Below are 14,610 nucleotides of genomic sequence, written 5' to 3'. Positions count from 1 at the left end.
AAATGTCCAGTAACTGGAATCGTCACAAGCTCCCAATTGTGTCATCATCTCAATAAGGTTCTGTCCATTGTGGCATCACTTTTTAGGTTATATACCTATATACCTATGTACCTTGATTTGTGCCATGCCTTAAACAATATTGATTTAATACTAAGACTGGAATTCTGGGGTCTTTATCATAAGGTCCAAAGACCTCTGAGGTGTCTTCAAGGGCCTCTTAAATAGGACTAAGTGCTTACAGGGCTCCTTTGTACCCAACTGGGCATATCGGTATGCAATGCTGTCCCTGCTGTTAGGATATAAGGAATAATGTATGCCCAGCTATAACCTATAAATACATGGGGTCTCAATTGCTAACAATACTAACCCCCCTATAGTATAAAAGGTGCTAAGCTTGCCCTGGAGCAGTAACCCATTACAACCAATAAGATGTTTGCTGTTAAACAGGTGAGCAGTAAATGCTACCTGCTGATTGGTTGCTATGGTTTACTGCCCATGGGAAAGCTTAGTGTGTTTTGTTATATAACCCCTAAGTCTGATATTCAAAGCTACCACTTTTAAGGATTTTATCCTGTTTACTGATTGGTTGGACAATGAAAATGGTTGGGGTTGCTATTGAATTATAACATTATAATAAAAGACAGCTAAAAACTAATATGGATTTTGCTGTAAAGTGTGAATTAAAGGGAACCTGTCACCCTAAGAAATAATTCAAAATCCATTTTAATTTTGCTACTTGGACAAAATAAACTTTAATTACACTAAATAAATTACTCAAATGTTTCATTTCTTCTTTTGGAATCCACAGTCACAGCAAACAGGTGGCAGCCATTTTGTAGAAGCTGTTATCATGGCATACATTGCAGCATCCCCAAATCGTGTGTATACACAGGAGGGCCTGGCACATGATCCCATGTACAGGCTACAAAATAATAGACTGTGGGAAGGGAGGGGGAATAAGAGGAGAGAAATTACCTCTAGGAAGTGCAGAAATGAAAGTGAAAGTGATTGCTGTGCTTGAGGCATAGAGGCGGGGCAGGCAATACATGAGTGACAGCTTGGATTTTCAAATGTGTTTATAACAAGAATGGATGTATAATTGAATAAAAGACAGGTCCCATTTTAAAGGAAAACTATACCCTCAGAATAATACATAACCAACAGTTTATATTAAGTTAAGTGGCCTATTAAAGAATCTCCCCAAACTGGAATATATATATCAGTAAATATTGCCCTTTTACATCCTTTCCCTTGAGCCGCCATTTAGTGATGGGCTGTGTGCTCCCTCAGAGATCAGCTGACAGGAAGTGATGCAGCTCTAACTGTAACAGGAAGTAGTGTGGGAGCAAAAGGCAGAACTCTGCCCATTCATTGGCTGATGGGGCCTAGCATGTATGTGTGCCTTGGCTTGTTTGTGCGCACCGTGACTCCTATGATCCCAGGGGGCGGCCCTTAATTCTTAAAATGGCAGTTTGCTATTTAGGATTACCCAAAGGCACATACTGCTAAAAAAAAAAGTATATTTTCGTGAAAATGGTTTATTTAGATGAAGCAGGGTTTTTATATATGAGCTTGTTTATATTTTTATAGAGACCTACATTGTTTGGGGGTATAGTTTTCCTTTAATTCATGTGCTGGGAGCTGTAGTCGTGCAGTATCCGGAGGGACCTCCACCCCAAAACTACTTTTCTCACAATGTAATTCTAAGAAACGGTCCTATATAAATTCATTAGAATTGTGGCAAAGTTATTGTTGTAGTGTTTGTATTGCGGTTTGTATTCTCTGCACTGCTGGGCATGACTCCTGAAGCAATGTAGCAGAAGCCAGGGGATTAGCAGAGCTGGAGGAGAACGGGTTACTGGGCAGGGCTGCCATCAGAAATCACGGGGCCCCTCACAACAAAATTTCTGGGCCCCACCATCAATACAAGGGATACACAAGCATTGGTAGTGAGGGCCCCCTAAAACATTGGTAGCCAGGGCCCCCCTAAAACATTTGTGGCCAAGGGTTACGTTTTGCATTAGTGGCAGGGACCCACTAATACATTGCTAGCCAGCCCAGGGCTCCCTAAAACATTGGTGGTCCTCCCCCAGTGTTCCCACAATGGCCCGCTCTCCGCTGCTTCTTGACGCTCCCCCCCCCCCCCCCCCCAGAATCCTCCTGCTTCTTCCAGGGCCCCCTAAGCATCCTTCAACTCCCCCACCCAACATCCTGCTGCTTCTTCCAAGCCCCCCCTCAAGCATCCTCCACCTTCCCCCAGGGCCCCCCCCAAGTATCCTCCAGTCCTCTACTGCCACTGCCGCCGCCAGCATCCTTCTGCTTCCTCCGGCTCCTCACCTGTGTCAACTCATTGACACTTTAGTCTTCTTTGTATCTTCCACTACGTCCCGAGCTCCCCGCTACATGTGCGCTTTTATAGGGTTGCGCCCCGTGCATGTGACGTCAGTGAGCACAGGGCGCAACCTTGTAGCGGGGAGCTCGGGAAATAACAGCGGACGCCAGCAATGGAAGTAACAGGGCCCGGAGTTGATTAAAGGGGGCCCGAGGTAAAAACAACTCTAGCACGGCCGGGCCCCCTTTAAACGCCCGGGACAACTGTCCCCCCTGTGCCCCCCTGATGGCGGCCCTGTTACCGGGTAACGGAGGCAGAATGAAATCATTGCTGTACAATTTGTCTGCAGCACAACGCTGGCCCTGGGGTAGGTAATGTTAGATTTGGGTACTTTGTGTTTGTTCTGTTAATCGCCCCTGTGTTTATGTTAAATGTTCTTTTGCATTTCAGCAGCAATTTCTCTGCCGGTGGAAGCTGGAAACAGTGAGCTCCGCTCTAAAATATATAGATTTAATTTGTACATTTGTATCTTGCCTTTCAACCGCAAACGGCGCTGCCGTCTTCCCAAATTCTGCTTTTTTTGTGTATTTTTTTCTACATTTTGTCTTGCTCCATAAATTTTCACGACCCACCGGGGTTTAGTAACACACTGAGAACAACTTTATATCTTGACCGCAAGTTTATTCTCTGTGTTAGTAGTTTGGGAATTTTAACTCCATCTTTCCTGGTTTCTCTTAATGTGCTGAAAAACTCTTAATGTGCTTTTAACCCTTCTGTCACAGTGGCACAGATCCTATCTGACCCCCCCCCATTGTAAGCAGCAGTCCTGCCCTGCTTTATGGCTGAGATTCTAGCTATCTGTATAACAGGGCATTCTGTCACAGTGGCACAGATCCTATCTGATCCCCCCATTGTAAGCAGCAGTCCTGCCCTGCTTTATGGCTGAGATTCTAGTTATCTGTATAACAGAGCATTCTGTCACAGTGGCACAGATCCTATCTGATCCCCCCATTGTAAGCAGCAGTCCTGCCCTGCTTTATGGCTGAGATTCTAGCTATCTGTATAACAGAGCATTCTGTCACAGTGGCACAGATCCTATCTGATCCCCCCATTGTAAGCAGCAGTCCTGCCCTGCTTTATGGCTGAGATTCTAGCTATCTGTATAACAGAGCATTCTGTCACAGTGGCACAGATCCTATCTGATCCCCCCATTGTAAGCAGCAGTCCTGCCCTGCTTTATGGCTGAGATTCTAGCTATCTGTATAACAGAGCATTCTGTCACAGTGGCACAGATCCTATCTGATCCCCCCATTGTAAGCAGCAGTCCTGCCCTGCTTTATGGCTGAGATTCTAGCTATCTGTATAACAGAGCATTCTGTCACAGTGGCACAGATCCTATCTGATCCCCCCATTGTAAGCAGCAGTCCTGCCCTGCTTTATGGCTGAGATTCTAGCTATCTGTATAACAGAGCATTCTGTCACAGTGGCACAGATCCTATCTGATCCCCCCATTGTAAGCAGCAGTCCTGCCCTGCTTTATGGCTGAGATTCTAGCTATCTGTATAACAGAGCATTCTGTCACAGTGGCACAGATCCTATCTGATCCCCCCATTGTAAGCAGCAGTCCTGCCCTGCTTTATGGCTGAGATTCTAGCTATCTGTATAACAGAGCATTCTGTCACAGTGGCACAGATCCTATCTGATCCCCCCATTGTAAGCAGCAGTCCTGCCCTGCTTTATGGCTGAGATTCTAGCTATCTGTATAACAGAGCATTCTGTCACAGTGGCACAGATCCTATCTGATCCCCCCATTGTAAGCAGCAGTCCTGCCCTGCTTTATGGCTGAGATTCTAGCTATCTGTATAACAGAGCATTCTGTCACAGTGGCACAGATCCTATCCCCCCCACATTGTAAGCAGCAGTCCTGCCCTGCTTTATGGCTGAGATTCTAGCTATCTGTATAACAGAGCATTCTGTCACAGTGGCACAGATCCTATCTGATCCCCCCATTGTAAGCAGCAGTCCTGCCCTGCTTTATGGCTGAGATTCTAGCTATCTGTATAACAGAGCATTCTGTCACAGTGGCACAGATCCTATCTGATCCCCCACTGTAAGCAGCAGTCCTGCCCTGCTTTATGGCTGAGATTCTAGCTATCTGTATAACAGAGCATTCTGTCACAGTGGCACAGATCCTATCTGATCCCCCCATTGTAAGCAGCAGTCCTGCCCTGCTTTATGGCTGAGATTCTAGCTATCTGTATAACAGAGCATTCTGTCACAGTGGCACAGATCCTATCCCCCCCACATTGTAAGCAGCAGTCCTGCCCTGCTTTATGGCTGAGATTCTAGCTATCTGTATAACAGAGCATTCTGTCACAGTGGCACAGATCCTATCTGATCCCCCCATTGTAAGCAGCAGTCCTGCCCTGCTTTATGGCTGAGATTCTAGCTATCTGTATAACAGAGCATTCTGTCACAGTGGCACAGATCCTATCTGATCCCCCCATTGTAAGCAGCAGTCCTGCCCTGCTTTATGGCTGAGATTCTAGCTATCTGTATAACAGAGCATTCTGTCACAGTGGCACAGATCCTATCTGATCCCCCCCACATTGTAAGCAGCAGTCCTGCCCTGCTTTATGGCTGAGATTCTAGCTATCTGTATAACAGAGCATTCTGTCACAGTGGCACAGACCACTGTTCGGCAAAGGACTCTGTCAGCATCTCTAGTTCTAGCAGAATAAATGTCTTTTCTGTCTTGCTTTATGGCAGGGTATATAAATATACTCATATGATCACAATTGTAGACTTACACGATACAGGGTCATTATTTCTTTGTTTTCAGTGCTCATTTATTGCAGTGACGCCTGTCTGGGTCAATAATCGGGCCTATACATACTGGTCCACAGGGTACCACGTAAATCTACCGGATATGCTGCTTGTCCAACAGAATTTTGTATCCTGCCTGATGTTATGTCGACAAGGTCCCACCCACGGGCCACTAAGCTGCTGAGTCGGCAGCATTTAATGATCCACCTTGGGCCAGCTTTTGGCTACAGGGGTTCAAGCAATAAGAAAGCTTGGCCGTGGATGAGCTTTTACAATATATCAATATGACCTTACCTTTTAAATCCCAATATTTGGAAACTTGCTCTTTTGCTCCAGTGATGGGTTAACCCCTTCCGAAAATCCCAAGACGTCAAGTAAGGACCTATCTGTTTACTTACCTGGAATTTTTCTGCCTAAATCCTTACATGTGTTTGAGATTGTGTCGTTTGGCTGCTTGCCACTTGTTCCCCCCCCCTGCTAGATATTCTGTCCTCCTTATGAATTTATGGGTTACACCAAGTGCTGCTTTCAATCCGACCGTCAGTACGAAACACATGTACCTCGCTTCCTGGCCGGCTCTGTAGGTGAATGGTTTCCCTCCCCTCGTCCCGCGGGGGCAGTTTGCACACATGGAAGAGAGCAAAACGTAACTTTGGCAGGCCCTTTGTTTGTGGCAGTTTATTATCGCCCAGCACCCCTGTTCCTGCTTCCACAGGTGCAATTTAATCACATTCATCCCGTGTCTTGCAGTATCTCACATGAGCCGTAGGAATTGCTTCCAGATGTCAGGGAGCGGCCATACTGCTCTCTCCCCCCGGCCGAGATTCCTCTTAGAATAAGGGGGAACGAGATTTCTGCATAGCAACTCCGTGTCCACAGCCTGGTGGGGGTTATATAGGTGCCTGCCCTAAGTCATGTGATTTCCGATAGTTTTTAAAGGGAAACTGTACCCCAGAGCAGTGTAAGTCTCTATAAAAATATATTAGGGTATATATATTTAAATATAAACCCTGCTTCATCTAATATACTTTACGTGCCACTGGGTAATCCTAAACAGAAAGTTGCCATTTTAATTAATAAGGGCCGCCCCCTGGGATCATAGGGTTCACAGTGCGCACAAACACACCAAGGGCACACATACATGCTAGGCCCCATCAGCCAATGAATGGGCAGAGTTCTGTCTGTTACTCCCACACTACTTCCTGTTACAGTTAGAGCTGCATCACTTCCTGTCAGCTGATCTCTGAGGGAGCACACAGCCCATCACTAAATGGCGGCTCAAGGGAAAAGATGTAAAAGGGCAATATTTACTGATATATATATTCCAGCTTGGCGAGATTCTTTAATAGTTTATATTATGTTAAGTGACCTATCTGTTGGTTACGTATTCATTCTGGGGGTATAGTTTTCCTTTAATTTAAATTAAGTCAGCAGATATTGTTGAGAAATTTGACTAGGAAATAATAAATGGAAAGAAATGACATTTCCCATAATGCAGGGCATTATATCCTACGTATGATTTGCACAAAAATAAAACAGATTTTGGAAAGCTGCCTTTACTTTACCCTGAGTTCACCCAGTGCCAAGTGCTACGGAGGCTTGTAGGGGTCACAAAGGCATGGCAGAGCAATACCATAGTTTTGAAGCACAGCACAAGAAATAAGAGTACTTTCAATGGCGCAGCCACACAGTGCGCTAATAGTAAGCCGACCCCAGAAAACTACATTATTGAAAAGTCCTGGCCCGGCTTTGATACAGCTTTTTAGCTCGGGCCCCCTTTAAAGAATTACGGGCCCTGATTGTTTGCGCCCCGTGCGTGCACGTAATGTCAGTACGCACGGGGTGCAACCGTATAAAAGTTTGCGGATGCAGTGGGGAGCCGGGGGACAGACGCAGCCGAAGGACGGAGGAAGCTGTAGGTTGCTGGGGAGTGGGAGCTGGAGGATGCTGGGTGGGATGCTGGGGGGGGGGGGAGCAGGATGAAGCAATGGGGGGCAGGAAGCAGTGGGGAGTGGGCCATAGTATGAGGACACTGGGGGAGGACCAGCAATGTTTAAAGGGGCCCTGGGCTGGCACCAATGCAAAATGTATCCCCTGGCTACTAATGTTTTAGGGGGTGCCCTGGCTATCAACGTTTTAGGGGGGCCCTGGCGACCAATGTCTGTGTGTCCTTTGTACTGATGGGAGGGATCACTGGGGGAGGGCCATTGAGGGGCAGGGCGTGGGAGGAGGGGGGACCCAGAAAATGTTGAGGGGCCCCATGATTTCCGATGGCGGCCCTGCATTGCACCTTTATGTGATGAAAAGACACTGGCCTGGGAGAGTTTGTCACAGTTCCTTGCTGCCATCTTACCTTGCTTTTTCCAGTTGTCCCTTTTTAGACACCATATTAGTAAAAAGGAAAGAATTGGTGTAAAGTAAGTACTGTTGCATGGTGCTGTATCCATGCCCTGTGTACGGAGAGCGACAATGGTGGAAAAGAAGTTATCATACAGAGAACATTGTCTTTACTGGAATATTTCAGCCCATGAATGGACACCCCAAATCATGTTTCCCCATGCTTTCCCTTATCTTACTGTTTATTTAAATAGGAAATGCCTGGCATTTCTAGTAATGCCGATTTTCATCCTGAAGATGTTCTAGTGAGTATTTTCCAAGCTTGTGTAAATGTGATGGAGACATTCGACTGTAAACTCCAGGGGGCAAGAACTTTAAACTAGGGCATTTTCTGTGCAGGCATGTTTCACAGAATGGCCCCAGTCTAGTGTTAATGCTTTCCAACCCATAGATCTCTGAGCTGCTTAACCTTCCCTGTATGTCTTTGGGTTCTATTAGGAACTCGGAGAGCCAGAAACCAACCCATAGACTTTGGTAGAACCTTAAGATTGCAAGGCCATATTGCTAACCCCTGAGCCGCCATGCTTCCCCCCCATATTTTTCTTCAAATGTCTCTATTACTGCCCATTGTGGCTAAGTGGTTGGGAGGGGGCTAAGTTTTCAATGCACTTGGAGGAGTGAGACATTTTTCCTTTTGTCCTTTACCACTTCCAGTTGTGAGGGGCTAAGAATTCCACTCAGACATTGCCTGCGCAACTCCATGATAGACTAAAGAGGTTGCTACAATACCGAATGGGGATTGATGGGCCAGCTCCTTGGGTGGTCTGTACATCCATTCCGCCTGGACTGTGTACTGAGCCTCCGAGCCGAGGGGGCTCTTGTTTTACAATGAATGGGGCTTGAATGGTGACAAACAGAAAGACAAGCTATTTGGCCTGTTTAGTTGTTAATATTTGCTGATCCTTGACATTCCGTGTCAACAAAGGCTCTTACTGGCTTCACGCCCTGAATAGATGCGATTACGCTAATTATCTAGGCTCTTTAGCAGAACTCATCTATGTACCCCATAAGCAAATCCCCCCTCTTCCGTTTAACCCTATCTCTAAGAATCCCAAATTGACACAGCAATAGAATTAAGACTTACATTTTGGTTTGTAGTGTTTGTTAGTGGATTTTGTCTGGTGAGTAGAGGTTGAAGTGGATCTTCTGGGCTTACAGGTTTCTTTTGTGTGGCTCGGAGTCAATCAGTCTCACACATACCACCACTATCTTTCAGCTGGCTGTACACACAAACCATCCACTCTCTAAGTGAGGTCACCATATGAGTGGTTGTTGATTTGGCCACCCAGGTGGCGGGCAGTTTAGGAAGATGCTTCCCTCATCCAATGGGTTTTCCAGGTAAACAGGCTCCTGTTCTGATTCCATTCATGGACCAACATTCTGAGGTTGGCTGGTTGGAGGCCAGTGATATCTTTGTACAGTAGACTTCTTTTCAAACCATAACCCTAATGTACCAGGAGAACAGTTCTGATTCCGTTCATGGACCAACATTCTGAGGTTGGCTGGTTGGAGGCCAGTGATATCTTTGTACAGTAGACTTCTCTTCAAACCATAACCCTAATGTACCAGGAGAACAGTTCTGATTCCGTTCATGGACCAACATTCTGAGGTTGGCTGGTTGGAGGCCAGCGATAGCTTTGTACAGTAGACTTCTCTTCAAACCCTAACCATAATGTACCTGGAGAACAGTTGGTGTCCTACAAGCTCTACAGATAAATACACTTTTGTAAAAGGGAAATTAAACCTTGTTGTTTTGGCACATACTCATTTAGATGGGCTTATGTCAAAAAGGTGCATAAACACCAATAAAAATAAATATTTTTATACATGGACATACATGATTCCTCAGGTTGAGAAGAAGCCATGATAATCTGCCTCTGACTCGCAAGAACCATTCCCCACACTCTCCTTAGGTTGCCAATCTTTCCGCCCCATCTTCTTCTCCATGTTCCATTTTGACGTTAGGGGACGTAAAAGTCCTTCTGAATCTGAAAGACCATGGTGGGACATCAAATACCAGAATCTATCATTTCAGCATGAAACGAGATGAGTGAAGGGTTGAATTGCCCTACCAGTTATCACTGTAGTAAAGTGTAATTTTAAAGCCAATATCTAAACCTGAGTTTAGATATTGGCTAAGATATAACCTAAGTTGCCATGAAATAGTCCTTTCCTTTTTAGCCTATAATGCCCTGCTGGCTCTTTAATGCAGCGGAGCCTCTTGATGGAGTCAATGAAGGTCGATAGTAGTTAGCCCTGTAGCTACAGACCGTGGCTACAGGTATTTAGTAGGGGGAGAATGGGTGTGTAGGGATGATTTACCTTTTAGGTTTATCCTAAAAACTGATTGTAAATTGTATTTAAAGGGCAAGTACTCCTGTACATTAAGGTATTTTGCTGATAATTGCTAGGGGTGGTCATTTTTATGTAGGAGCAATAGGATAATTGCATTAGTATGTGTGACGTGGGCAGACATTTATGGATGTGTTTCTTAGTTCTAGTAACCCATAGCAACCAATTAGCAGATAGCATTTACTGGTCTACTGTTTAAGAGCAAATCTTTCTATAATGTGTAAGGGACAAAGTAGGGTTCAGATATGCATTAAAGATTGTAAGCTCTTTTGGGCAGGGCTCTCTTCACCTCCTGTATCAGTTATTGGTTGCTTTATATGTTACTCTGTATGCCCAATGTATGAAACCCACTTATTGTACAGCGCTGCGGGATATGTTGGTGCTTTATAAATAAATGTTAATAATAATAATAAAGAATGTACTATGCGCACACATTTAACTAGGACCCTCGTAGGGGCAATACATGGCAGATAATTGTGACCTTCCGCAGCTGCTAATTGACAGCAAGTAGCAAGATGTCAGCGCACAATTCCCAAACCAAATACAGATTGGGATCTCCATTCATCCGGCAGAATTCCGTTTGGGGAGAGGATTCTTGGATACAAAGGAAGTTCAGTTAATGTTTTGCTGGAAGAACCCCGGCTCTGACGTCTGTAAATAAAGCAGATGCTGGTAACGCAGGGGAAAACGGGACACCGAGGAGGCAGTTACATTTAGTTCCTGGCAGTGACGGCTGTAGGGGTCGTTTTTAAGCTTTTTAGGGGGAGCGAAACACCTTTACGCTACGGCCTCCGAAAAGGGGTAAAAAATTGGTTACAGTTTCTGTCATTTTTAAAAGGAAGGTCGTTGGTTTCTTGCTTTTGTATTGGCGGATTCCCCTTTGGAACCTCGTGCTACTCGGTAATATTTCAAGCCAGCAGGTTTTTTTGCAGGATATATCAATGGTGCAGTACAATGGCCACATGGGGGCGCTGTGGCTCCACGCAGGTCACATTGTACATAGTGTTGGGTAAAGCTGACTTTTTTTTCATTTACACAGTTTGAAATGTCTCTTCTAATAATGTAAGTGGTAATGTTGTTCTTGTGCAGACGTATCCCAGACCTCTAACTGGCCTAGGAACCAGAATAGACAAGCTAAATGTGAAAACTTTGCTCAGCACTTACCAATTACGCAAAATGTGGCATAGCTTTTCTTTAGTTTAAATACTTCTATTTAACTCTAACATTGCAGCAAGGGAAATTATAGTGTTCTAATGGATCACTTTGTCTAAATTATTACAAACTGTTCACTGCAGCAGTCCTGCCCTGCTTTATGGCTGAGATTCTAGCTATCTGTATAACAGAGCATTCTGTCACAGTGGCACAGATCCTATCTGATCCCCCCATTGTAAGCAGCAGTCCTGCCCTGCTTTATGGCTGAGATTCTAGCTATCTGTATAACAGAGCATTCTGTCACAGTGGCACAGATCCTATCTGATCCCCCCATTGTAAGCAGCAGTCCTGCCCTGCTTTATGGCTGAGATTCTAGCTATCTGTATAACAGAGCATTCTGTCACAGTGGCACAGATCCTATCTGATCCCCCCCCCCCATTGTAAGCAGCAGTCCTGCCCTGCTTTATGGCTGAGATTCTAGCTATCTGTATAACAGAGCATTCTGTCACAGTGGCACAGATCCTATCTGATCCCCCCCCCCATTGTAAGCAGCAGTCCTGCCCTGCTTTATGGCTGAGATTCTAGCTATCTGTATAACAGAGCATTCTGTCACAGTGGCACAGATCCTATCTGATCCCCCCATTATAAGCAGCAGTTCTGCCCTGCTTTATGGCTGAGATTCTAGCTATCTGTATAACAGAGCATTCTGTCACAGTGGCACAGATCCTATCTGTCCCCCCCCCCCCCCATTGTAAGCAGCAGTCCTGCCCTGCTTTATGGCTGAGATTCTAGCTATCTGTATAACAGAGCATTCTGTCACAGTGGCACAGATCCTATCTGATCCCCCCATTGTAAGCAGCAGTCCTGCCCTGCTTTATGGCTGAGATTCTAGCTATCTGTATAACAGAGCATTCTGTCACAGTGGCACAGATCCTATCTGATCCCCCCATTGTAAGCAGCAGTCCTGCCCTGCTTTATGGCTGAGATTCTAGCTATCTGTATAACAGAGCATTCTGTCACAGTGGCACAGATCCTATCTGATCCCCCCTATTGTAAGCAGCAGTCCTGCCCTGCTTTATGGCTGAGATTCTAGCTATCTGTATAACAGAGCATTCTGTCACAGTGGCACAGATCCTATCTGATCCCCCCATTGTAAGCAGCAGTCCTGCCCTGCTTTATGGCTGAGATTCTAGCTATCTGTATAACAGAGCATTCTGTCACAGTGGCACAGATCCTATCTGATCCCCCCATTGTAAGCAGCAGTCCTGCCCTGCTTTATGGCTGAGATTCTAGCTATCTGTATCACAGAGCATTCTGTCACAGTGGCACAGATCCTGGCAATGTGTGAGACTGAGGGCTGAAGGGGAAATGGATAAAAAAAGATTTAATTTACTGTTTCCTTAAATTTCTTGATGCTACAATTTTGCTTTCATTGCAGGTCGCTGTAAAAACAGAAAATGAGCCCGGGTGGAACATCCTACGAGATGACTTCATGATGGGGGCGTCCATGAAAGACTGGGACAAAGACAGCGACCACGAGGAGGGCGGAGAGAACGCGGGACCCAGATCCAATCGGGACGACAGTGGAAGTGATTCTGACAGATAACCGCGCAGGTGGAAGGAAGCTGCAGATAAAGCCGCTCCTGCTCGGATAAACACTTCATTCTGTGAATGCATAACATTTTTCGGATGACACAAATACCTTGTTATAGGGAAGTAAAAATACATCAATTTCCATTCTGCGGGATCTGTTACCGTTTCAGTTTCCAATATGGGACTATGATGGGCAGCGTACAGACACAGGAAAAACATTCTGTACAATGGAACGTGCCAGTTTTTGTGGGTTTTGCCAAGAAGTGCACTAAAGGTTTGCTCAGGTCCCAGTACAATGATAATTATATTTCTACTCTGTAATATGAAGTCATAGTCGGGTTAAACAGTACCTTTTAGAAAGTCCGAGGGGGGGGGTTGTTATCACATGTTCACTCCCTGCTGGAACTTAATGAAACATCACATTGGTTGGTTGGTTACTTTTAACGCTGTAAAAAAATAGAACGTTCCAGTTTTCATCGAGAATGGTTCATTTTGTTCCTCCTGTATAATGAGGGATTGATTCATTAGAAGATCAAGCTGAAGTAGTGGGAACAGGAAAGATTAGTTTGTACCATTAGCAGATGTACATTAAAAAGACCCCTTCCAGTCATGACCATGAAGTGCCACTTGTTGATTCTTGGCCACCAGAGAAAGCCATTTTACCGTGGCACGGCTCAGTTGACTTTGGGCATGTTATAGTAGAAGTCTTCTCGGCTCACACTGAGACTGCCAGATAATAAACCACAAGGTCAATTAATTTCCAAGCGTCTTAATCTATCTCATCAGTGGAGTTGCACTAGTCTCTTCCAATCCTAAAGAGCTTGTCCAAGATCCAATGGCTTCCTTGGGCAGAAGGTACAATGCAGAGGCACCATTGGGTTGGTCTATGTCCAACGGTTTCCATTAAATGGGCCTGATAATTACTATGCTACATGATGAGGGTCAAGATTCTAATAACATATTGCCATGGAAAGTGTTGTGGAGCTCAGTCCGGGGGCCCATGAACATCTTTTGGAGGAGTCTGAAACTGGAGAACTCTAGTTGGTGAGATTCACTGGTCAGTACACAAGGCAACCAGAACAAATTGCTTCCAGTCTGATTAACGTAATAGCAACATTGTCACACTGTATAACAGTGATCCCCAACCAGTGGCTCGGGGGCAACATGTTGCTCCCCAACCCCTTGGATGTTGCTCTCAGTGCCCCCAAACCAGGCAGTTATTTTTGAATTCCTGACTGGGGGGCAAGTTTTGGTTGAATAAAAACAAGATTTCCAACCAAATAAAGCCCCTGTAAGCTGATAGTGTGCATAGAGGCTGCCTAATAGCCAATCACAGCCCTTATTTGGCTCCTCCATCAACTTTTATGGTGCTTGTGTTGCTCTCCAAGTCTTTTTACATTTGACTGTGGCTCACGAGTAAGAAAGGTTGGGGATCCCTGCTGTATAGTTTGGTTGGGTATTGAGTTACATGGAGTCGTGACTTGCTATCATGACTATTGCTGATAGAGGCTCTTAGGCTCCCCGATTCCAGCACTTTTGTAGGAAGCCGCGTCGGAATGTGACCTCATCGGATTTCAGAGTGTGAAGTGAAGAGGCTGCCTCCCCGTGAGATTAGAGTGAAGGGAACTCCTTAAGGGGGATTAACTTTTCTCTTCAAGCTGGAAAACCTAAATCCTCCATTTATTGATGAATGGAATTTATCATCCGGCCCTAGACAAGGGGCTCTTAGGATAACGTGTGCCGACAGAATATCAAAGCCAAGAGCCTGATAGCGCCGAAATAAATATAACGATAAAGGTCATTTTCCGCTTTGAAAGCAAATTCATTTGGTTTTAAAACTTCTAGGGTAGCTATAAAGTTGGATAAATATTGTACTCTGGAATGAAAAAAGGGGCAAAGATGGCGGACAATAAGTGGTGCTTATAGAGAACTCCATTGTCCTTGTGTAGGAAATAACA

General features: G+C 45.2%; 1 protein-coding gene across 1 annotated transcript in view; it reads left to right on the top strand.

Annotated features, from left to right (window-relative positions):
• rrp15 (ribosomal RNA processing 15 homolog) overlaps positions 1-13,409 on the top strand; it is a 32,773-nt gene extending 19,364 nt beyond the window's left edge. The window contains exon 5 of the mRNA XM_002936024.5: positions 12,498-13,409. Coding sequence (XP_002936070.2) covers positions 12,498-12,665 — 168 coding nt within the window. The 3' untranslated portion in view covers positions 12,666-13,409. The remainder of the gene's footprint in view (positions 1-12,497) is intronic.
• The last annotated feature ends 1,201 nt before the right edge of the window (positions 13,410-14,610 follow it).

Source organism: Xenopus tropicalis, chromosome 5 (assembly GCF_000004195.4).
Source record: "Xenopus tropicalis strain Nigerian chromosome 5, UCB_Xtro_10.0, whole genome shotgun sequence".
Classification (NCBI taxonomy): domain Eukaryota; kingdom Metazoa; phylum Chordata; class Amphibia; order Anura; family Pipidae; genus Xenopus; species Xenopus tropicalis.
Note: the sequence above shows the minus strand (reverse complement) of the source record. Positions and strands in the feature narration are given on the sequence as shown.